The 24633-nt window shown below is 45.1% G+C and overlaps 2 protein-coding genes across 2 annotated transcripts in view; one reads left to right on the top strand and one right to left on the bottom strand.

The window, feature by feature from the left end:
- lamb3 (laminin subunit beta 3) overlaps positions 1-24633 on the bottom strand; it is a 43004-nt gene that overhangs the window by 4346 nt on the left and 14025 nt on the right. The window contains exons 10-22 of the mRNA XM_089009769.1: positions 22988-23176; positions 21343-21498; positions 19875-20068; positions 18745-18841; positions 17713-18082; positions 16474-16634; positions 15108-15319; positions 13931-14137; positions 7354-7498; positions 2695-2902; positions 1909-2050; positions 1611-1787; positions 1294-1456 (exon numbers count right to left, since the gene is read on the bottom strand). Of these exons, the coding sequence (XP_088865895.1) occupies positions 1294-1456; positions 1611-1787; positions 1909-2050; positions 2695-2902; positions 7354-7498; positions 13931-14137; positions 15108-15319; positions 16474-16634; positions 17713-18082; positions 18745-18841; positions 19875-20068; positions 21343-21498; positions 22988-23176 (2421 nt within the window). The remainder of the gene's footprint in view (positions 1-1293; positions 1457-1610; positions 1788-1908; positions 2051-2694; positions 2903-7353; positions 7499-13930; positions 14138-15107; positions 15320-16473; positions 16635-17712; positions 18083-18744; positions 18842-19874; positions 20069-21342; positions 21499-22987; positions 23177-24633) is intronic.
- LOC148890915 (uncharacterized) lies at positions 11376-12613 on the top strand. Its single transcript, XM_089010669.1, has one exon. The coding sequence runs from the start codon at positions 12221-12223 to the stop codon at positions 12611-12613; it is 393 nt and encodes a 130-aa protein (XP_088866795.1). The 5' UTR covers positions 11376-12220.

The raw sequence follows: 24633 nt of genomic DNA, 5'->3' as shown, positions 1-24633 counted from the left end.
CTATCCATTTTCTCACTCTCTCTCTATCGTCTGCCTGTCTCTTTAATGTTTAAAGGACAACCGGCACCATTTTTGTTTCCCAACTGACATCAGAAAAATGTTTTATAGCATCTAAAATAGCAAAAACACGCAGGCTGATATTTTTAGTCAAATGAAAAACACCAATAAAAATGAGTTAGAGTCTCCAAAAACGACTTCAAATTGAACCCGGAAGTGGCCAGTTTCAGAAGGTCCCGCCCCCTTATTCGTGACGTCACGCCAAGACATTTTGCCTTGCTCGAGAATCAAAACAATGGCTTCAGATTCGAAGAAGATGCTTTCTTGTGACTCATCCAGTTATGAATATGATTCAAATAGTTCTGAAGAGGAAAGCAGAAATGTTTGCAATCAATTAAAGAAGTCCTTCTGTGTCATTTTGAGGCGTCTGGACTGCAATGTAGCGTCCCAGAAAATGCACAAGATGGTGCCCAAGCTGATTTGTCTGCTGGGAATTTGTGTCAACTAGTATCAAATAGTAGTCTTGGTGCAACACACAACGATTCACCATCGCGTTATTTATGTGTTTTCCTTCTAATTTCGCCATCAACACAAAGTTTTCAGACCAAACAAAGTACCCAAAATGCATTGTGTGTCGCTTTCTCGGGCAGTGACAATACCTACCGTGACGTCACGGTAGGTATCGTCACCAACTCAAAAACAAGACTTCCTGAATATTCAGCGCCAGTCTTAAAAGGTCAAATATAGCTATATGCCGTGGAATCTTTGTCAAATGCGCTCAGTAGAAGTCATTTGTAGTGATTTTACAAATTACGGACACAACTTGTCCGGGGGCGTCGGTTGTCCTTTAAACCACCTCCCCTCACTGCTTGGTTCTTGACCAATCACGTGGCTTTAATTGAAGACTGGGGGCGGGGAATAGAGTACAAAAACAAGTCGGCCGCCATTTTCTTGTTAGGAGGACGGGCTTGTTCGCGAACGGCACATCACTCATTGTGGTGCTCCGTGTGTATCCCGAAAAACAGTTGGTATGCCAAGGTAACATTTTCACAAATTTAACGTTCGTAAACCGAAAAGTTTGTAAGCCAAGGTGTTCGTAAAGTCGAGGCATCACAATTTTAAAATGAACGGTTAATGCTAATAATAGCCTGTAATATTATAACACAATCATCCAGGAACGACTTTCAAAAGGCCTTTGCAATGGAAACACTGATTGCAATGGATTGGATTGCAATTTTAAATTTGAAAAATGTGCTCTAAGTAAAATTGGATTGTCTGATGGGATCAATCTGTTACCTTCCAGATCATTCAACATGCCGTCAGTGTTATTGGTCAAATTCCCAACATCGTTGATGAGCTTGGTAAGCCGTTCACCCGCTGGCCCAGCTTCTCCAGGAGGCTGTCCAGAAGCAGCCTTATCTTTCAAAATGTCAAACTGCTGCTGCACCGACAAGAGCTCCTATTAAAAAACAACAACAACAACAACAACAGAAACATGTTGATGGACAAAGTGGCTGAAGGAAAAGAAGAAATGGATATGCTTGCAGATCAAGCATTTCAAGACGGACTTTTCAAGAATAGATGGACATCATGAAAAAAGATGAAAAGCTGACCTTATCGGCATCCGCTGCTTCATCCACGGCTTGCTCTGAGGTTTCCTGCGCGTCCTCCGCTTGTTCAGCTCCATCCCGCAGCAGGTCTTTAAGCTCATCCAGTTGCGGTTTGATTGGATTCACCAAGGAGGACACGTCATCCAGAGTCTTCTCGGCTGGTTTCAGCTGATTTTTGGCCTGGAGGGGGAATCAGTTTTGACAAATGGGGTTTTCTGATTTTTCCTGTGGCGACAATAGATTCTCTCTGACCCTTAACTGGATAATCACCTGTCAATAAAGTTTTTTTCCCGGGTCTTACCTTTGTCAGCGTTCTATTCAAGTTGTCTATGCTATCCATGCTGTTCTGGAGTTTGTCATCCATGTCAGAGAGGGAGTCCTCCACGGAGTCAAAGCCTGCCAGCAGTTCATCCACATCGTCCTTCACCCCCAGCGCCGTGTCCCTGTCAAAAAGACAAGAAACGTCCACAACATCGGATTCAGAGAAATCACACATTTAGGAAAAACCAGCTAGCTAGACAGCGAATAGATAGCTAGCCAGATAAACAACAGATAACTAGCTAGATAACCAGCTAAGTACACAGGTAATAGATAGCAAATAGATAGCTAGATAGATAGCCAGCTAGTTAGACAGCTTGATAGCTAGCAAATAGATAGCCAACAGATAGCTAGCTAGATAACCAGCTAGTGAGACAGCTCGATAGCTAGCAAATAGATAACTAGATAGAGAGCCAACAGATAGCAAGCTAGATAACCTGCTAGCTAGACAGCTAATATAGAAATAGCTAGGTAGCCAGCTAATACATAGCTACTATATCAGAATCACAAAACCATTAATGGTCCCACAATGGGGAAATTTGCTAACTAGATAGCCAGCTACACAATATTAAGCCAGGTAGATAGCCAATAGATAGCTAGCTAGCTAACCAGCTACCTAGACAGCTAATAGATAGTAAATAGATAGCTATCTAGGTAGCCAGCTAGTTCGACAGCTCAATAGCTAGCTAGATAGCCAGCAAGTTAATCTACAGTAAGAACGGTATATCTATTGAAAGTAAAGCTTAGACTGTTCAGGTTGGACCTTCACCTGGTATCTTGGGCCTCCTGCAATAGTTTTCTGGCCGCGTCGTACTGCGGCTGTGACTTGTTCAAGATGGACGAGCTGTCCGGGAGGTTTTCAGCAAGATTTTTCAGTTCGTCCAACTTCTTCTTCAGAGAAGCCAAACTCAAAGGCAGTTTGGTCTTCAGGATCCGATCACTCACGTCCTGAATGTGAGTCAGGTTGGATGATGGATCTGCATCCACAAATGACACCACGAAGAAGTATGGATGCACACTTTCCATTGACACTTGAGCTTATTAATAATCCTCGTAATAATAATAATAATAATAATAATAATAATAATAATAATAATAATAATAATAATAATAATAATAATAATAATACATTTCATTTCTAAGCGCCTTTCAAAACGCTCAAGGTTTCTTTTCAGTCACAGGATCAGTTTTTCTGTGGGTGAGCAGCGGCAGCACCACGCACCATTCTTCACTCAACCCGGAAGTAACTCAAATAATAGAAAGCTATCTAGCTAGATAATATATAGCTAATAGATAGCTGCTAACCATAGTACTATAGGTAAAACTCTCAAGGAAACGTTACAGGAATAGTGACAACAATAACAATAATAATAATAACAACAACAAAAACAACAACAATTACAATATTATTAACATTAATAGTCATAATAATTATAATAATAAAAAACAATAATAATAATAGTAATACTATTATGACATAACAATAACAATAATAATAATAATAATAATAATACAGTAAAGTCTCGTTATATCGATATCGGATATATCGATAGTCCCGGTTATATCGATACTATTTCTATGCAAGCACGGAGAAAGTTACATGCAAACAGGGTCGGATATATCGATAGTCCCGGTTATATCGATATTTTTTCGGACTCCCTTGAATATCGATATAACGAGACTTTACTGTAATAATAATAATAATAATAATAATAAAATTATTATTAATAATAATAATACGACTACAACCACGACTACGATTACAACTACGAAACTTCTTTTCCTTTCGGCTTTTCCCCACAGGGGTCGCCACAGCGAATCAATGTCCTCCATCTTTCCCGGTTTTGTGCATCCTCTTCTCTCACACCAGCTACCTTCATGTCCTCTTTGACCACATCCATAAACCTCCTCTTCGGTCTTCCTCTCGGTCCCCTGCCTGGCAGTTCAAGGCTCAGCATCCTTCTCCCGATACAGTCACTCTCTCTCCTCTGGACATGTCCAAACCATCTTAGTCTGGCCTTTCTCTCCAAAGCCTCTAACATGAGTTGTCCCTCTAATGTACTCATTCCTGATCCTATCCAACCTAGTCACTCCCAAAGAGAACCTCAACATCTTCAGCTCTGCTACCTCCAGCTCTGCTTCCTGTCTTTTCTTCAGCGGCACTGTCTCCAGTCCAAACATCATGGCTGGTTTTATATACATTTCCTTTCATCCTAGCTGAAACCCTTCTATCACACATCACAACTGACATTTTTCTCCAGCCGCTCCAGCCTGCCTGGACACACTTCTTCACCTCTTTTCTACACTCTACATTGCTCTAGACCAGGGGTGTCCAAAGTCAGTCCTCGAGGGCCGCTGTCCTGCCTGTTTTCCAGCTCACCCAGGAGCAACGCACCTGATTCAAATGATCAGCTCATTAGCCAGCTGTAATGCAGCATCAAAATGGTCCTGATGATTTGAATCAGGTGCATTGCTCCTGGGAGAGCTGGCAAACAGGCAGGACGGCGGACCTCGAGGACCGACTTTGGACACCCCTGCTATAGACAGTTGACCCCAAGTACTTAAAATCCTTCACCTTCTTTATCTCTTCTCCCTGTAGCATCACTCTTGCACTTGGATCCCTCACATTCACACACATATATTCCGTCTTGCTGCGACTGATCTTCATTCCTCTCCTTTCCAGGGCATATCTCCACATCTCTAGTTTCTCCGCCACCTGTTCCCCGTTCTCGCTACAGATCACAATGTCATCTGCAAACATCACGGTCCAAGGAGATTCTTGTCTAACATCGTCTGTCAGCCTGTCCATCACCAAAGCAAACAAGAAGGGGCTCAGAGCTGACCCCTGATGGAGTCCCACATTCACCTTGAATTCTTCCGTCACACCGACAGCACACCTCACAACTGTCTCACAGTCATGATACATGTCTCACACCGCTCTGACATACTTTTCCGTCACTCCAGACATCCTCATGCAATGCCACAGTTCTTCTCTGGCCACCCTGTCGTATGCTTTCTCCAGATCTACAAAGACACAATGCAATTCCTTCTGACCTTCTCTGTACTTTCTTTCAGCATTCTTCAAGCAAACACTGCATCTGTCGTACTCCTTTTTGGCATGAAGCCATACTGTTGCTCACAAATGTTCACTTCTGCTCTTAGTCTCGCTTCAACTACTCTTTCCCAGAGTTTCATTGTATGGCTCATCAACTTTATTCCTCTGCAGTTAGTACAACCCTGCACATCTCCTTTGTTCTTAAAAATGGGCACGAGTACACTCCTTCTCCATTCTTCAGGCATCTGTTCACCATCTAAGATGTTGTTGAATAACCAGTCAGGAACACCACCTCCACCTCTCCAAGACACTTCCATACCTCGATTGGTAAATCATCAGGCCCGAGTGCCTTTCCCCCGTTCATCCTCTTCAGCGCCCTCCTCACTTCATCCTTGCTAATGTTAGCTACGTCTTGGTCCACAACAGTCACGTCTTCTACTCTTTGTTCCTTCTCATTTTCCTCATTCATCAATTCTTCAAAGTACTCTTTCAGTCTTGCCATCACACTACTGGCACCTGTTAATACATTACCATCTCTATCTTTAATTACCCGAACCTGCTGCAGGTCCTTACCGTCTTTGTCTCTCTGTGTCGCCAGCCTGTAAAGATCAGTCTCACCTTCCTTGCTGTCCAGCCGAGCATACAAGTCATCATAGGCCTCTTGTTTGGCATTTGCCACCTTTACTTTAACCGTGCGCTGCATGTCCTTGTACTGCTGTCTACTCTCCTCCGTCCTCTCACTGTCCCACTTCTTCTTTGCTAACCTTTCTCTGTATACACTCCTGCACCTCCCCATTCCACCACCAAGTCTCCTTATCTACCTTTCTTCCACTCGATACACCAAGTGTTTTCCGACCTGTCTCTGATTATGTTCGCTGTAGTTTGCCAGTCATCTGGAACCTCTTGCCAAACCAGTGCTTGTCTTACCTCCTTCCTAAATGTCATGCAACATTCTTCCTTTTTCAACTTCCACCATTTTGTCCTCACTTCAGCCTTTGGTTTCTTCATCTTCCTCACTGCCAGCGTCATCCTACACACCAGCAACCTATGCTGTCTGGCTACACTCTCACCAACCACTACTTTGCAGTCACTGATTTCCTTTATATGGCGCCGTTGACCCAAAATGTAGTCTACCTGTGTACTTCTGTCTCCACTCTTATATGTCACCCTATGTTCCTGTCTCTTCTGAAAGAAAGTATTCACAAAAGCCATTTGCATTCTCTTAGCAAAGTCAACCACCATCTGTCCTTCAGCGTTCCTCATCTGGAGTCCAAACCTGCCCATCACCTCCTCATCATCTTTGTTTCCTGCGCCAACATGTCCATTGAAGTCTCCACCAATTACAACCCTCTCACTTCTCGGGATGTTCTGTATGACTTCATCAAAGTCCAACCACAATTTCTCCTTCTCCGCCAGCCTACTTGTGGGCATACCCACAAACAACATTGAACATCACGCCTTCAATTTCTAGCTTCAGACTCATCATTCTATCTGATACTCTTTTTACTTCTAAGACATTCCTAACAAACTCCTCTTTTAAGATAACCCCAACTCCATTTCTCTTTCTGTCTTCACCATGATAGAACAACTTAAACCCTGACCCTAAGCTTCTAGCCTTTCTCCGTTTCCACCTGGTCTCCTAGACACACAGTATGTCTACCTTCCTTCTCTGCATCATGTCAACCAGCTCTCTACCTTTACCTGTAATAGTTCCTACATTCGAAGTTCCGACTCATAGTTCTATACTTTTGGCATTCCATTTCTCTCTCTTTCTTCGGGCACACCTCCCTCCTCTCCTTCTTCGACCAAAAGTAGTCAATTTTCCACTGGCACCCTGAAGGTCAACAGTACCAATGGCGGCCGTTGTTAACCCGGGCCTCGACCGATCCGGTATGGGATTTAGAGGTTTGATTCGCATATTTGTTTTGGCAAAAATGTTTACGTCGGATGCCCTTCCTGACACAACCCTCTGTATTTATACGGGCTTGGGACTGGCACAATAAGACACTGGCTTGTGCCCCCTTGTGGTTACATTTGCCCCCTTGTGGCTACATTACTATTACTACTACGAATAATAATAATAACAATAATAATAATAATAATAATAATAATACTACAATGACCACTACTACTACTACTACTACTACTACTACTACTACTACTACTAATACTACAACAACAACAAGAACTACTACTACTACTACTATTACTACTACTACTACTACTACTACTACTACTACTACTACTACTACTACTAATAATAATAATAATAATAATAATAATAATAATAATAACAACAACTTCATCATTGCAGTATGCAAGAGGGTACTTCATCACAAATACAAAATTAGGTTACACGGCAAATAATTGTACCTGATAGGAAATCTTTGAGCTCTTTGACAACATCCTTTGCCTCATTCAGGTCATCTTCTAGATCATTTCTGGCCTCCCTGATCTTGTCAGACAGATCCTCTGTTGACTGTCTTATGCCATTGGTCTCATCTTCAGTGTTTTGGAGCTGTGGATTAAAAACACGGTCAAAATACAAGTACATCTGTTTAACTAAACATATTGTCATGTGATCCTGGGTTACATCTTGTAATGGTGTTATTAAAACGTGGATTACATCATGAAATATACAGTGATACCTCAGCTTATGAACTTGGTTTCCAGAAACTGCGTGTAAGGCGAAAAGTGATTCTGCCAAACATTTATTTCCTATAATAAACCATTAAAATGAGAATTATCCGTTCCCAAGCCCCCATAAACCATAATTTTCTACAAAATAAGCCTTAAGACTACACAAAATATACCTTACTTTATGTAGAATAAATGTGTGTGTAATGAAAGAAATAAACTAAAAATATAATAATGTCATTTTATTGACCTTTGTGATGGTCGTTGACGTAGTTGCCTCTTGATGATATCTGAGTGAGGTTGCCGTGCTTTCTCGGCGATCATACCCTCACTCAGAATGTCCCCTGCTAGCTGCTTTTCATCGATCCAAATCAACAGACGTTTTTCAACCTCTGCTATTGCCTGAAACTGTTGCTTAGACAACACAGAAACACCCTTAGCCACGTGTAGCAATGGTTGATTTAGCATACTGGGACTGGGACTGGGACACTAAGTCACACAAATGCTGTCACATCCTCCTCAGCGCCAGGAGCGTCCCCCTCCCCTCCTGTCTCATCCTGGATCCTCGACCCATCTCTCACCAGGGCATTCCATTTGGCTCACCCCTCCAACCCGGGTGGGCCTCCATTTTTTGGGGGGGGGGGGGGGGGGGGGCTCTCCGGACTCACTCACCTGTTTCTCATTCCATTAATTGTGCCTTCTGCCTATAAAAGCCACCCATTCCCGCTCGGTCCGCGCTGGTGTATTCTCCGTAGTTCCCTGTCACCCAGCAGCACGGAGGTCTGTTACGCTGTTCTATTCCTGATTTCCTGTTTGCTTTATGTGTCTCAGTAAAAACCTTTCTTAAATTTACCGTCTCCACCGTGTATTTCGGATCCACCCCTTGTTACCTTTCTTCGTCCCTCGAGTCGAGTCACCACTCCTCGAGCGGACGTGACATAATACACCGGCCAACAATGGATCTCGCCAGTGGAGACAAACGCATATCCGCCTTAGCCCTTCAGGCGGAGCGTTCGAGCTAGCTGGCGCAAGCTATCGAGGAGAACCGCCACATCGCGTCCTTGCCGGCTCAATGCCTACAGGAGGTAGAGACATGCCCTGCCCCCCATGAGTAGTCGCGAGCACTCCCTGCCACACCCCTCACGCTACAAAGGCGAACCCTGGCGCTGTGCTCAATTCCTGATGCAGTGCTCGCTGGTTTTTGAATAACAACCCTCCGCCTTCGTTAGCGATGAAGCTAAAGTGGTCAGGCCGAGTCCTGGGTGTTGGCCGTCCGGGAGTCCCAGCCCGAACTTTGCAGTTCCTACCCGGACTTTGTGGCCGAGCTTCGCCAAGTGTTCCACCACCCGGTCATAGAGTGCGAGGCTGCGGGACTCCTTCACGACTGTGTACAAGGAACGCGTTCGGCCGCTGAGTACTCCATCGACTTCCGCATCCAGGCTGCCCGGAGTGGCTACAACGATCGAGCGCTGAGAGGAGTGTTTCGTCACGGACTGAGCGCCGCTCTCAAAGACGAGCTGACCACCCGCGACGCTGGCACCACCCTCAGCGAGATGCTGCCTGGACCATCGCCTCCTGGAGCGGCGGCGGGAGTAAGGTACCCAGCGGTCCGACGAACCCGGAAACGAGCAGCGGACGACCACACCCAACATCAACGAGCAGGCGCGACGCCAGGAGGAGATCCCCGAGCCGATGCAGGTGGGCAGCGGGGGCGCTCGTGCCAACCCCGGGGGTAGAGACATTGGGTTGTGGCATCGAGGACCTTAAGAACCCCAAGGAGATCCTGGACCTTGACGGCCGACTATTAGCCCGGGTAACACGTATCACCGCACCCCTTAAACTCCGGTTATCAGGTAACCAGGTCGAACACCGCCATTTCCTCCTCATGCCCTCCCGCAACATGCCACTCGTGCTGGACCTCCCTTGGCTCAGCACTCATGACCCTTCCATCTCGTGGGAGGGTTCCACCATAAAGGGTTGGAGCCCCTACTGCTAGACCAATTGTCTACGGTCGGCTACGGCAGGGCGAGACCCCTCCCGCGGCGCACCCAAAGAGATCTGCCTCGATGGCGTGCCGCGTTGTTGGCATGATCTGCAGGAGGCGTTCAGTAAGGACAGCGCGCAATCCCTGCCACCCCACCGACCGTATGACTGCGCCATCGAACTGCAGCCGGGGGCTCCACTACCGGACTCCAGACTCTACCATATTTCATACCCGGAACAAGAAGCCCTGAGCACATACATTGACTCTTCCTTTGCGGCGGGACTTATCAGACCCTCGCGTTCTCCGCTCAGCGCAGGGTTCTTCTTTATCGAAAATAAAGATAGGTCTCTGCGTCCGTGTGTCGACTATCGGGGTCTGAACGACATCACCATTCGCAAAAAATACCCTCTCCCCCTCATGGATTCGGCCTTCGCGCCCCTCCAATCGGCTACCATCTTCACCAAATTGGACTTGCGTAGCGCATACCACCTGGTTCGCATCAGAGTGGGGGACGAGTGGAAGACCGCATTCAAGACGCTCTTGGGGCATTTTGAATACCTGGTGATGCCGTTCGGACTCACCAATGCCCCCGCCGTATTTCAAAACCTCATCAACGATGTGCTCAGGGACTTTCTCAATGTTTTTGTCTTTGTGTATTTAGACGACATCCTCATATTCTCTAAATCCACAGAAGAACACCGGCAGCATGTCCGACGGGTCCTGCCGCGGCTCCTGCAAAACCGGCTCTACGTGAAGGCAGAAGTGCGAGTTCCACGTCCGCTCCCTGTCTTTTCTGGGGTTCGTCGTGGAGCAGGGGCAACTATGGGCCAATCCCGCCAAGACCAAAGCGGTGGGAGAGTGGCCAAACCCCGACGCGCAAACAACTCCAGCGATTTTTGGGGTTTGCCAACTTCTACCGCCGCTTTATCGGCGGTTATAGTAAGAAGGCACTCCCCCTTACTAATCTCACATCCACCAAGGTCCCATTCAGGTGGACACCCGCCTCCGTCACGCCTTCTCCAACCCTCCGGTCTTACGTCACCCCGACTCGCGTTCGCGGTTGAGGTTGACGCATCGGAGTCCAGGGTGGGGTCGGTCCTATCCCAGCGCTCCCCGGTCGACCAGAAGCTCCACTCATGCGACTTCTTCTCCCGCCGATTCAGCCCCGCAGAAGCCAACTACGACGTGGGGAACCGGGAAATGCTGGCGGTCATCCTGGCGCTGCAGGAGTGGAGACACTGGCTTGAAGGGGCCAAACACCCCTTCACAGTATACAACGATCACAAGAACCTGGCCGCCATTTGGATTGGATTTGCCTTTATTAGTCTCACAGTGGAGAAATTTGGTCCGCCAAGAGACTCAACTCACGACAGGCCCGATGGGCACTGTTCCTCACGCGATTTAACTTTACTCTCACCTACTGCCCAGGGTCGCAGAACACAAAGCCTGATGCCCTATCTCGCATTCACGAGCCGGCAGAGAAAGAGGAAGTCATCGCCAACATCCTGCCGGCGCAACACATCCTGGGCGCCCGGCGGTGGGAGGTTGAGAGGAAGGTTCAGGAGGCCCAGGGGGCTAACCCTATCCCCAAGGGTTGCCCGGTGGATCGTCTGTTCGTCCCCCCCACTCTACGCACCGAAGTGCTACTCCGGGGACACGCCTCCAGGGTCGCCTGTCACCCGGGGGTCAACAGGACGATCTATCTCATCGCCCAGCGGGTCTGGTGGCCGGAGTACAGGAAGGACATCACGGAATTCGTGAAAGCATGCCCCACCTGTGCTCGTGGGAAGGTCTCCCACAACCCCCAGCGGGACTTCTCCAGCCGCTACCGATTCCCTTCGACCCTGGTCACATATTTCCGTTGACTTCATCACGGGCCTCCCCCCGTCCCGTGGCAAGACGGTCGTCCTCACCGTTGTGGACCGCTTCTCTAAGTCGGCCCACTTTATTCCGTTAACCAGGTTGCCGTCCGCCATTGAGACGGCTCAACTCCTGGTTAACCACGTCGTCCGTCTCGGCGGGATTCCGGCGGACATCGTGTCGGACCGGGGACCGCAGTTTGTGTCCAAGGTATGGAAACGTTTCTGTCGGTCCCTAGGGGCGTCGGCGAGCCTGTCGTCTGGCTACCATCCCCAGACCAACGGCCAGACGGAGCGCAAGAACCAGGACCTGGAAGCGGCTCTCCGGTGTGTGTGCCTCCACTGTCCTGCGTCGTGGGCTCTCCACTTGCCGTGGGTGGAGTACGCACACAACACCCTGGTCTCCACAGCCACAGGTCGGTCTCCTTTCAAGTCCGCCTGTGGTTATCAGCCACCATTGTTCCCCACCCAGGAGGGCCAGGTGGAGGTTCCGTCCATCGAACACCACCTGAGATGGGCCCATCGAGTGTTGAAGGAGACCAGAGCCGCCGTGTCGCGCACGACATCCCGGAACCAACATATTGCGGATTGTCGTCGCTGCCAGGCACCAACTTACCAGGTCGGGCAGGATGTATGGCTGTCCACGAGGGACCTCCGGTTGGCCGAGATATCGGTCAAACTGGGTCCATGGTTCTCTGGTCTCTTCCCCATTGAGGCCATCCTCAGCCCGGTCTCAGTGAGGCTCCGGCTGCCACCCACGATGAGGATCCACCCGGTCTTCCATGTCTCCCTCCTCAAGCCTGTGGAGACCAGTCCCCTGGCTCCGCCCCCCCCCCCCCCCCGGATGGTGGACGGCGATCCTGTCTATACCGTGCGGGAGATAGTGGACTCCAGGCGCATGGGCATGGGATTGCAATACCTGTTCGAGTGGGAGGGCAACGGGCCCGAAGAACGTCAGTGGGTTCCCCGTTCCTGGATCCTCGACCCATCTCTCACCAGGGCATTCCATTTGGCTCACCCCTCCAACCCGGGTGGGCCTCCATTTTTGGGGGGCGGGGGGGGGGGGGGGGCACTGTCACATACTCCTCTGCGCCAGGAGCGGGCCCCTCCCCTCACTGCTCCGGACTCACTCACCTATTTCTCATTCCATTAATTGTGCCTTCTGCCTATAAAAGCCACCCATTCTCGCTCGGTCCGCGCCGGTGTATTTTCCGTAGTTCCCTGTCACCCAGCAGCACGCAGGTCTGTTACGCTGTTCTACTCGGTTGCCTGATTTCCTGTTTGCTTGATGTATCTCAGTAAAAACCTTTCTTGAATTTACCGACCCCACCGTGTATTTCGGATCCACCCCTTGTTACCTTTCTTCGTCCCTCGTCACTCCTCGAGCGGACGTGACAAATGCACACCTCGTTGGTGTTTTTTGATGATCTCCTTCTTCTGCTCGACCGTCATTTTCTTTTGTGTCCTCTTTGGCTTCACACTAGCCTGTGGTGGGGTCTTTTTCGCTCCCATAATAGCAAAAGTACTACACTTGATAACAAACCACGTCTGCATTCAAAGAAAACTAGTCCGACACCCACCGTGGCGCTGTGTGGTTTGGTTCCTCTGCCCTAAACTAGTTCATCAGCCATGACTATATACTTTAATTAATAATTTAATGTTCGTGAGGCGAAACGTTTGTGAGCTAAAGCGTTCGTAAACGGAGGTATCACTGTACCCAATAGCCTCCATTTTCTTCAACCCTGCGCCTTATATGCCGATGCGCCTTCGATGTGAAGTCATATTGAGCCACAACAGTTATCGCAACGACTGTCAGCAGCCAGGTCCTCAACTCAACATACACCCTTGTGCAAATTAATTGCACCACCCTGTGATCTTGACTGTTTGCTGATTGAAATTATTCTAAAGCTTGCAAAAAGTTCAGAACAATGTTTGCCATCATAGGGGTGGAGTCTGTCTGATATACTTGAGCAAGCACATTCCCTAATGACTTGTTTGCCAGGCCTCTGATTGGATCATTGATGGATGACCATGTCCTCCTCCCCTTTCAGTCAGGGATAAAAAGAAGGGGTTTTGGCTTATAAATCAGTTCTTCTTCAACGAGATGGATATAGAAGGACATTACTGTAATGGCAATTAACCGGACTTGAACCCGATTGAGAATTTTTGGTCAATAATCAAGATTCGTCTGCGTGAGAAAGATTGCACAGCACAAAAAAGCCCTAATTTCAGACCTGGTACAGGGACCCTTCCACCATCAACAACTGTCAAAATGTGGTGGATTCCATTGCTGAGGTGATCAAGAACAAGGGAGGACACACTTCTGACTAAAATGGACATGTCAATCATTTGAGTTGTCAAAAAATGTAAAAAAAATCATTTTGATGCCAAAATAACAGGATAGTGCAATTAATTTGCACAAGGGTGTATATTTGGGTGTATATATATATATGTGTGTGTGAGTGTGTGCCTTCTCTGCGGCCTCCGTGATCTTGTTGCTGAGATTTTCCAGCCGATCTTTGACATCCTTCACATCGGCATCGGCCCTCTTGCCGAGAGGAAGGGCCCCGACACATGTTGAGCCCTTCTCACAGGGCAAAGTTCCTTCAGGGGGGCACAGGTCCCCACCCTCACACATAAGTGGGGTACACGGCTCGGAACGAACACTGCCGCATACCTGGAGAAATATTTTTGATCCATGGTCAGTGACTTCAAACCAAGATCAAGCTCCTCGAATGAAAAGAATAATAATAATAATAATAATAATAATAATAATAATAATAATAATAATAATAATAATAATACAGTAAAGTCTCGTTATATCGATATTCAAGGGAGTCCGAAAAAATATTGATATAACCGGGACTATCGATATATCCGATATCGATATAACGAGACTTTACTGTAATAATAATAATAATAATAATAATAATAATAATAATAATAATAATAATAATAATAATAGCTACCTACCTACATACCTACCTACCCATCTATCTACCTATCTATCTATCTATCTATCTATCTATCTATCTATCTATCTATCTATCTATCTATCTATCTATCTAAGAAAGCTAGCCAGCTAATAGCTAGCTAGACAGCCAGTAGCTAGCTAGCCAGCCATCAGGTAAAATTATAAATAATACAAGAGAAGAATATAAAACGAGTATTCGATTTTAAATAGGCAGGAGATGAATGTGGGAAAAGAATATAAAAATGAAAAATGTTGAGTGGGAGCAAGTTTGGCGGCTAAATGGCTGAAATTGATATTATGTAGGTGGAAATAGCCAGTTAGCAATCTAGCAAATAGCCAGTTAGCAAGATAGCTCTTATTTAAATTCCATCATAGCGGGTCGCATAACGGAGGGACCGTTAAACACATTTTCAACATTTCTCATTAACAGAGACGAAAATGGACTTTCCTGAAAATGTGAAACGTATATTTGGATGTGTCGGCTTGGAATTGAAGCGGATTTACATGGGACAGGAGATGTGAGACAATCTCTTTCATCAATGGATGCTACAGATTTGTGTTTACTTTCAACATTTAGCTTGTAGCAGACGTACAAATTTCACCATGACGTCCCTGATCCACTGCTGAAATAGAAGCTCTGATCCTCTCCTGTTTCATACAACAAAGAGGCTACCTTTTTTGCAACAGGAGTGAGGTCTGGGCGGGATGCCATGCTCTGGTTGATTTTGTTGACCTCTGGAGTATTGTTTGGATATTCTTTTTCCTGAAGATCTAAAGTATCTTCTCTGACGTCAGCTGATTCCTTGACGGTTTTTTTGCTGGTGTCCACTTTCTTTCCGGCATCTGCGGACTCTCCGTAGGCATTTTTGATGGTATTGAAAGCACCTGAAAGACAGAAAAACTCCACTTTCATAATAATAATAATAATAATAATAATAATAATAATAATAAGCCGGACGACGAAAGTCCTGCAACAAACAATAAAGCATTCTTGCTTGCTGTCAACACATCCATGTCTCCAGTTGTTGCAAAGCGAGCTCTTGCTGGTTTCCAAGCTAGGTATCTAGCTGGCTGGCTATCTGTTTGCTATCTATCCGGCTAGCTAGCTATCTATTCGCTGCCTAGCTGGTTAGCTGGCTGTCTATTATCTATCTGTTAGCTAGCTGGCTGGCTATTTGTTAGTTATCTACTAGCTAGCTAGCTTTCTATCTATTTGAGTTACTTCCTTGTTGAGTGAACGCTGGCGCATGTGGCTGCTGCTACTCACCCACAGAAAAACTGATTCAGTGACTGTAAAGTGACCTTGAGAGTTTTGAAAGGCGCTTAGAAAAGTATTATTATTATTATTATTATTATTATTATTATTATTATTATTATTATTATTATTATTATCAGTATTATTATTATTATTATTATTATCATTATCATTATTATTATTAGCTATCTATCAGCTAACTAGTTAGCTTTCTATCTATTGGAGTTACTTCCTGGTTGAGTGAACGCTGGCGCGTGTGTCTGCCGCTGCTCACCCACAGAAAAACCTATCCTGTGACTGTAAAGTGACCTTGAAATGCGCTTAAAATGTAATGTATTAATAATAATAATAATAATAATAATAATAATAATAATAATAATAATAATAATAATAAGAAGAAGAAGAAGAAGAAGAAGAAGAAGAAGAAGAAGAAGAAGAAGAAGAAGAAGAAGAAGAAGAAGAATAGGTTTCTTATTATTATGGACCACTCCTGTACGACTGAGAGCTTACACAGACGAAATAATAATAATAATAATAATAATAATAATAATAATAATAATAATAATAATAATAATAATAATAATAATAATAATAATAATAATAATCCATTTGATTTGTAAGTGCCTTTCAAAACTCTCAAGGTCACTTTACAGTCACTGGATCAGTTTTTATGTGGGTGAACAGCGGCAGCCACATATGCTTTTCACCCCATCTGCTTTCGAAGCAGTTCGAGATGGACGATAAAAGAACATGTCCGACTGAGTTGTTTTTTTTCATCACTGACCTGTATTGCTGGGATTGATTGTGTTCTTCATGGCATCTTTCTTGTTATTGTAGTCTCCATTGAGGCTGTCCAGTAGGTCCTGAAGTCTGTCAAGCTCTTTGCTCGGATCAGGTTTTGGTGGTAGAGTAGAGAGGCCATTGTTGACTTTGTCCACTTGGTCCCTGGGAGTCAAAAGGAACAAAGTGAGTGAATTTAAGCATTCGTATTCGCTTTGAACATGTTTGTTCAAAGTCCAAGTCAGCTTTATCGTAAAATATGCTAATATGCGTGACATACAGCGCAGATGAAAGGACTGTCCTCTCTGACCCAGCGTGCAAAGGCACGTATAATGACTTTAACAAACATAATAAACATGAAAACGCCAATTTGCCGGATTTGTTGGAGCATATACGAAGTGGCTATTAGTTTATGTGCGTAGGTCACCTCAACCAACTGGACCATCGGTGACACGTCTTAAAGGACAACCGACGCCGCCGGACAAGTTGAGTCCATAATTCGTAAAACCACTTCAAATGACTTCTATGATTTGTCCACCTGCCACCAGGCAGTCAGGTGACTCAACTCCCTCCCAGCCCTGCCCCCCCTGCCCCTTCCCACTGCCACACTCACCGAACTCTGAGTACACGTTACACGCTGTACTATCAACCTTAACTCTATTTTTTTCGTTTTTGTTTCTGCAAGACCTCACTTCAACCTTTTTTTTCTTTGTTTTTGCATTACTACGCTACGTCACTTTACATACGACAATACCTGACTTGACATACAACACTATCTCACTCGACATACGACACTACCTCACTTGACATTCAGAAATGACATGTATTGTAGGTTGTCAATTGTCTGTCTTTTTGTAACCACATCTTAAGTGCCTTGCACGCTGATTCCGAGAGGACATTAATTCCATCTGTGCTGTATGTCGCGCATTTTAGCATATTAGCATATTTGACAATAAAGCTGACTTTGACCTTTTTTTTACCTCACCCCCTTCCCTCACTGCTGCGTGTGTCTGTAATTCTCCCCACCCTCCTCTACCACGGATATCAACCAATCACGTGCGGCTTTAACCGAAGACCGGGGGCGGGGAATAGAGGACAAAAAATGTCGGCTCCCATTTGCGGCGCCTTGTTAGGAACCGGCTCTCTTGGTTCACTTCAGAGATCGGGCTCAAAAAAACGGCACGTTCGCGAACGAAACATCACTACAGGACACCTATTGAGGTTGATCGAAATATTTCCACACCTTAATTTGTTGAGTTGGAACAGGGCATCATCAATCTGTTTTACAGAAGTGGGAGGAAGTGAGATCGAGGCCCGAATCAAATTCAGACGCTTTTCAAGGGCTCGAATGCGGGGCTCCAAATTCCCAAGGTCCCCAGAAGCTCCCGGACCGGAAGGGATTTTCAAGGTCAATTTCTCCAGGGCTAAACTGAAGCTTTGTCGCTGCGTATCCAAAGAGAAGAAGCAAGCAGGGCACGCCTTGCAAAGAGGGAAAGAGTGGCAGTGTCCTCTCATGCACGAATCACATCGGGCGCCTGTGACGCCTGGACGGCACAAGCAGCTTCCCGTCTGCTTGTTACAAACTTGGGTGCCTTCAGGGTCACACAGACAAGCTGGGGAACAGCAAATGAAAAGAGAACATTCAAACATGGAAGATTCCTGAAAAAAATGATGAGAACTACTTGATTTATAAAATACGATGGAAAATAATAAGAATGTTTCTTCATATCTGTCATATATCTTCAAATACAGGTAACATCCGAGTTCTGTTCTGACAAAACGGTGATAAGTTAAACGGTCGTAAGTGGAAATCCATTCAAAATGGCCGGCGTGACGTTTACACGACAGGATCGTATACCATGTCAATCTGTTGTTTTTAAGCAAAGAATTAAAAAAAAAGGGTCTGGCGGTCGTGGTCGTCAGTACAGTTGGTCATAAATCGCGCCGGTCGTAACTTGGATGTTACCTGTATAGCAATAAAGATAAAAAACAGACATTGGCGGCGCTACCAGGGGATTGAAGTACCGCAGTTGGCCGCCAGGGGCGCCATCCTTCATTCATTTGAATGGCCAGGCCATTTCCCCATTCATTTCTATGGAGGCACGAGCAGGCTAACAAGGATTGCGGCATACGGAAGGTCGCTTCGCGAGATTAATGGATGTCAAAACATCAACCCCTGATAGTCGAACTATTTTTCAGTTTCTGTGTTACTATAATTATGCTAACGGCAGAACAAGATAAACCACACAGAAGATATCAAGACAAAGTGACTTACGCTTGCAGCCAATGAGAGGATCGCCGTATGTGTTGGCTGGGCAATCGGTACATTTTAGGCCACCAAAGCCTGGCCGACATTGACACTGACCTGACAACTAGAAAGACAAACAGAACATTTCAACAAAAGGCTTTATAATAATAATAATAATAATAATAATAATAATAATAATAATAATAATAATAATACATTTCAAAACACTCAAGGTCACTTTTCAGACACAGGGGAAGTTTTTCTGTGGTAGCTAGCCACAGGTAGGTAGCTAGCCAGCTATATAACTAATAGAGAGCCAGTTAGATAGCTAGCCAGCCAGCCAGGTAGCTAATAGATAGCAAATAGATAGAAAATATAGAGCAAATAGATAGCCAGCTAGGTAGCCAGCTAGTTAGATAGCCATATAACTAATAGATAGAGATAGCGAATAGCTAGCCAGCTAGACTACTAGCCAGCCAGTCAGATAGCTATTGTAGGGTAAAGACAAAGAGAAAAGACTTATTTTTTACTACTGTTGACATAAACAAAAGTCAATGAGGATCAAGCGGTCTGGAAAATGGATGGATCTATTCAAGGCTATAAAGCTACCTAGACCCATTAGTCAGGAACAGTCATTTCCGGGTTGATGTTACGAAAGGGTGTTTTGGTGGTGGAGAGTGTGATGGAAATATTACAAGTAATGAGATAATGGTGTGTTATTGGGAGTTCAACAGCTGTGCAATTGAATGGAGTCAAACCAGAGTAGCATATCAGGTCAAGTGTGTGACCTTTTATATGCGTAGGGACGTCCACAAGTTGGCTGAAGGCTATCAAGGGAAGAAGTGAAGTCAATTGTTAGCGGAATAGGTGGATTGTCTATGTGAATGTTGAAGTCTCCCAGAATAATTATATTCTGTGAGTCAGAGGAGAGATATTCGTGATTGTATTTGATCAATTATTACCTATGCTTATCTGTGACTGTTAAGTGTCCTTGAGAGCTTTGAAAGGCGCTTAAAATGAAATGTATTATTATTATTATTTCTCCACTCATGCATGACTTTTTATAGGAAATCCTTGTCAATTAGAGGAATCAGCCTTATACTTCATATCAGGTGATCCCATTTTTACGGTAGGAACAAGAGCATTGTAGGTCAGACCTGGTCACAAGTATCGCTGAGGGACCTGGTGGGGTCACAGTTGCAGAGTTCACAGTGCTGGAACTGTGGCGCTTTCCAGTAGCCTCTTGCGCAAGATTCACAAGTCAGGCCATGGAAGTGCAGCCGACAAGGACACTGGCCAGTCACTGAATCGCAAATGTCTGACTGGGATCCCTGCGGAAAACACAAACACTCTGGAGAGAAGAAAAGGGGTAGGGTAGTGAGGGTGGGCAGCGAGAAATAATTACATTCCCGACAAACAGATTACAGATTACAGTACAGTGATACCTCGGTTTATGAATTTAATTGGTTCCCAGAAAGTGTGTATAAGACGTAAAGTGAGTCTGCCAAATATTTATTTCCCATAAGAAACCATTAAAATGAGAATAGTCCGTTCCCAGGTCCTCATAAAAGACAATTTTCTCCGTCATAAGCCTTAAAATCACACAAAAATATACCTTATTTTAAGTATAATAAATGTGCTATTGGATTGTAATGAAAGAAATAAACTGCACTGTATAATAAAGTCATTTTGTTGACCTTTAATAATAATAATAATAATAATAATAATAATAATACATTTAATTTCTAAGCGCCTTTCAAAGCTCGCAAGGTCACTTTACAGTTTTGAAAGCCGCTTATTAATGAAATGCATTATTATTATTATTATTATTATTATTATTACAGTCAAAAGCAAGCTAGCTAGCTAATAGATAACTAGCTAACTAGCTAGCTAATAGATAGTGAGCTAGATAGCGAGCTAGCTAGCCAGATAGCCAATAGACAGCAAATAGATAGTAAATAGATAGCTAGCTGGGTAGCCTTTGTGATGGTCGTTGATGTAGTTGCCTCTTGATGATATCCGAGTGAAGTTGCCGTCACTCACACTGTCCCCTGCAAGCTGATTTTCGTTAATCCAAATCAACAGAAGTTTGTCAGCCTTTTCTATTGCCTGAGACCGTTGCTTAGACAACACAGAAACACGCTTAGCCACACGTAGCAATGGTCGACTTAGCGTACTGGTACTGGGACACTGAGTCACAAAAACACACACCTCGTTGGTATTTTTTGATGCTCTGCTTCTTCTGCTCAACTGTCATTGTCTTTTGTGTACTCTTCGGTTTAACACTAGCCTGTGGTGGGGTCTTTTTCGCTCCCATAATAGCAAAAGATTTACACTCGATAACAAACCACGTCTGCACTCAAAGGAAGTGGGTGTGGAAAACTAGTCCGGCAGCCACCGTGGCGCTCCGTGTGTTTCCCGAAAACTAGTTCGGATGCCAAGATTATAGTCTTGCAAATTTAATGTTCGTAAGGCGAAAAGTTCGTAAACTAAAGCGTTCGTAAGATCAGGTATCACTGTACATGTAATGACTAAGTAACAAAAGGAAGGAGCACTACTAGGAGTGACATCCATGGCCCGCCACTATGTGTTGTTGATAACTAGTGAAGAAATCAGTCGACTCACTTGTGCAACCCAGAGGATTGGATGCCGAAAGACCATAATAGCCACTTTTGCAACGATCGCAGCGTGGCCCTTCCACATTCATTTTACACTGACACAAGCCTGTATTGTCATCGCATCGCCCACCGTTCTCCGTCCCTTCCGCATTGCAGACGCAACCTAGAGGACAATGCGCAAATAAAGAGAAACCGCACAAAATCCATGCAAGAGACAGTACTACGTCTGTGTAGGCTCTCTGTGGTACAGGAGTTGTCCATCGAGGAAAAGGTTTCTTCAGCCGTCATCTTTGAAGGTGTTGGACATTTGGCTCGTCATCGCCAGCGAACTAAAGTCGTGGTGGTAACCGCGATCCTATATCCCTAATGGACAGAGGTGGCAGTGCCAGACCTCTGCTCTGATAGGTCCCAGCCCTACGGTTGGGGGGGAGCAGTGGACGACTCCCTGAAGCCAATATGATTACCTCTTTTGTCCTGTCTGATTATGTCTATGACCAACAGAGATTGCACCACTCGCTCTCTTATCACCTCATTAGAATGACTAAGCCTATGTGGTAATGACTTAAGTACCTATTGTAAGCACGGTCTAAATGAAACCTTAAACCAACATGTCTGTGTAAGCTCTCAGTCGTACAGGAGTGGTCCATCGATGAGAAGGTTTCTTCAGCCGTCATCTGTACTTTTTGAAGGTGTCGGACGTTTCGCTTCTTATCCAAGAGGCTTCGTCAGTGAACTAACATTTGCTGGCAGCTCTCGCCCTTTTTACATATGTATCCCTACTGTCCAGAGGTGGCGGTGCCAGACCTCTGCTATGCTAGGTCCCTGCTCTAAGGTTGGGGGGAGCAGAGGACCATTCCCTGAGGCTACACTGATGACTACGACTGGCCTGCTTGCCTCATGCCAGAGGAAATGGGGGCACTCAGGTCAGTTGTAAACCCCATAATCCGGCAGGACAATAGAAGTAATCTCGTCCGTCCTTTCAGTGTCCCACTTCTTCTTTGCTAACCTCTTTCTCTGTATACACTCCTGCACCTCCCCATTCCACCACCAAGTCTCCTTATCTACCTTTCTTCCACTCGATATACCGAATACGTTCCGACCTGTGTCTCTGATTATGTTCGCTGTAGTTTGCCAGTCATCTGGAAGGACCTCTTGCCCACCCAGTCCTTGTCTTACCTCCTGCAACACTTCCTTTTTCAACTTCCACCATTTTGTCCTCACTTCAGCCTTTGGTTTCTTCATCTTCCTCACTGCCAGCGTCATCCTACACACCAGCAACCTATGCTGTCTGGCTACACTCTCACCAACCACTACTTTGCAGCCACTGATTTCCTTTAGATGGCGCCGTTGACACAAAATGTAGTCTACCTGTGTACTGTACTGGCGATTTAGTGAAGGGTTTTGCTGTTTTACAAAAATGGCCGCTTTGACTCCTCTTTCAAAGCCTCAACTTTAGAGTTACCAGCACAACCTTAGTTCGCTGACTAAGCTCTTCAGATGAGGAACGAAACGTCCAACACCTCCAAAGAAGTACAGATGGCGACTGAAGAAACCTTTTCCCCAAATAAAGTCTTGTTTAGAATTCAGAAAAACTCAACTGTGAACATTTCATTTTAAAATCAGCCCCCCGCCCCTCCTCCATCCCGACTTACGAATACAAGCATCGGGACGATCCATTTGGCTGTTGGGGTTGGGCTGGTAGCCAGGGATGCACTGGTCGCAGTGCAGTCCTGTTGTGTGGTGCAAACATCCTTCACATACACCTCCGCTTCGTCGGCCGCTAGCTTCGTACAAAGCTTGGTCAAAACGACACCGCTGGGCGTGGTTGTTGCACTCGCAACCTGGGGTCCAGAAAGAGGAACACAAGCTACTTGGGGCTCAACATACACAATGAATACTGGAGTCTGAACCAATTGGCTATCTATTAGATAGGCAGCAATCTATCTGCTTAGCTATTAGCTATCTGTTGGCTATCTATTAGTTAGCTTTCTATCTGTTTTTGTTACAACAATTAATAATAATATGTGTAATACATTTCATTTGTAAGCAAGCGCTTTTCGAAACACTCAAGGTCACTTTTCAGTCACAGGAGAAGTTTTTTTTCTGTGGGTGAGCAGCGGCAGTCACACGCTCCAGCGTTCACTCAACCCAGAAGTAAATCAAATACAGTACATAGCAAGATAATATTTAGCCAATAGATAGCCAGCTAGACAGCTAGACAACTAGCTATGTAACTAATAGATAGCTGATCAGATACCTAGCTAGGCGGCCAGTTAGCTAATAGATAACAAATACAGTAAAGTCTCGTTATATCGATATCGGTTATATCGATAGTACCGCTTATTACGATACTATTTTCATTTCCCTTGCACATTTCCAGTCTTTTTATGTATAATTAGTACCGTTTAGTACGATACCCGGTTATTACGATAATCCGGTTATTACGGTGCTCCTTTTCATCCCCCGCCGGCCATTTTTGTTGTTTATATCGATATATCCGTCGCGCCATTGGTCAACTTGGTCACGTGTCTTGTTACGTGAGCCGCCATCGGTCGCGCCATTTGTCGACTTGGTCACATGAGCCGCAATCGGTCGCGCTATTGGTCGACTTGCCCGTGTATCTTTGTCACGTGACACGCCATCGGTCGCGCCATTGGACAACTTGGTCACGTGTCTTGGTTACGTGTCACGCCATCAGTCGCGCCATTGGTCGACTTGGTCAGGTGACTTGGTTACGTGCCCAGCACCCGTGTAGCAGAGCCATTTTCATTTTCAGACGCTAGCTCGTGTGTAGCAGACGAGATTGAAGTGTTTGTGTTAAAAGGTAAAAATGGGAAGCAGAAGAAGATTGATGACTTTTTAAAATTGTATACATAATACAGTAAGATGTAAGCGTTGCAGTTTCCCTGTTGTGTTATGTACATGCCCACTGTACTGTATATGAATGCAATCGTTTTTTGCAACAATGTTTCTTGTTTTGTCTGCTGAAGCGCGATGATTTTGAAAATTATTAACATTCCATACTGTGTATTAAAGGACAGCCGATGTCACTTTTTATTCAAATGCAAATAAAAATGACTTCACGCCAAGATGTCTTGCATTGCTTGTGAATCCAAACAATGGCTTCAGATTCGGATAATATGCTTTCTTGTTACACATCCAGTTATGAATATGTTTCAAATACACTGTAGTTCTGAAGATTAAAGCATACATGTTTACAATCATTAAAGAATTATATGTGCCATTTTGAGGCAACATTGGGGGAACATCTCTCACCCAAAAAAAAAGGGAGCTAATG

The sequence above is a fragment of the Hippocampus bargibanti genome, linkage group LG12, assembly GCF_051943395.1.
Source record: "Hippocampus bargibanti isolate YZ-2025 linkage group LG12, ASM5194339v1, whole genome shotgun sequence".
In the NCBI taxonomy this organism is placed as follows: Eukaryota; Metazoa; Chordata; class Actinopteri; order Syngnathiformes; family Syngnathidae; genus Hippocampus; species Hippocampus bargibanti.
Note: the sequence above shows the minus strand (reverse complement) of the source record. Positions and strands in the feature narration are given on the sequence as shown.

Coding starts and splice junctions, on each gene's coding strand:
- LOC148890915 (XM_089010669.1), top strand. CDS start 12,221: ATGAGGATCCACCCGGTCTTCCATGTCTCCCTCCTCAAGCCTGTGGAG.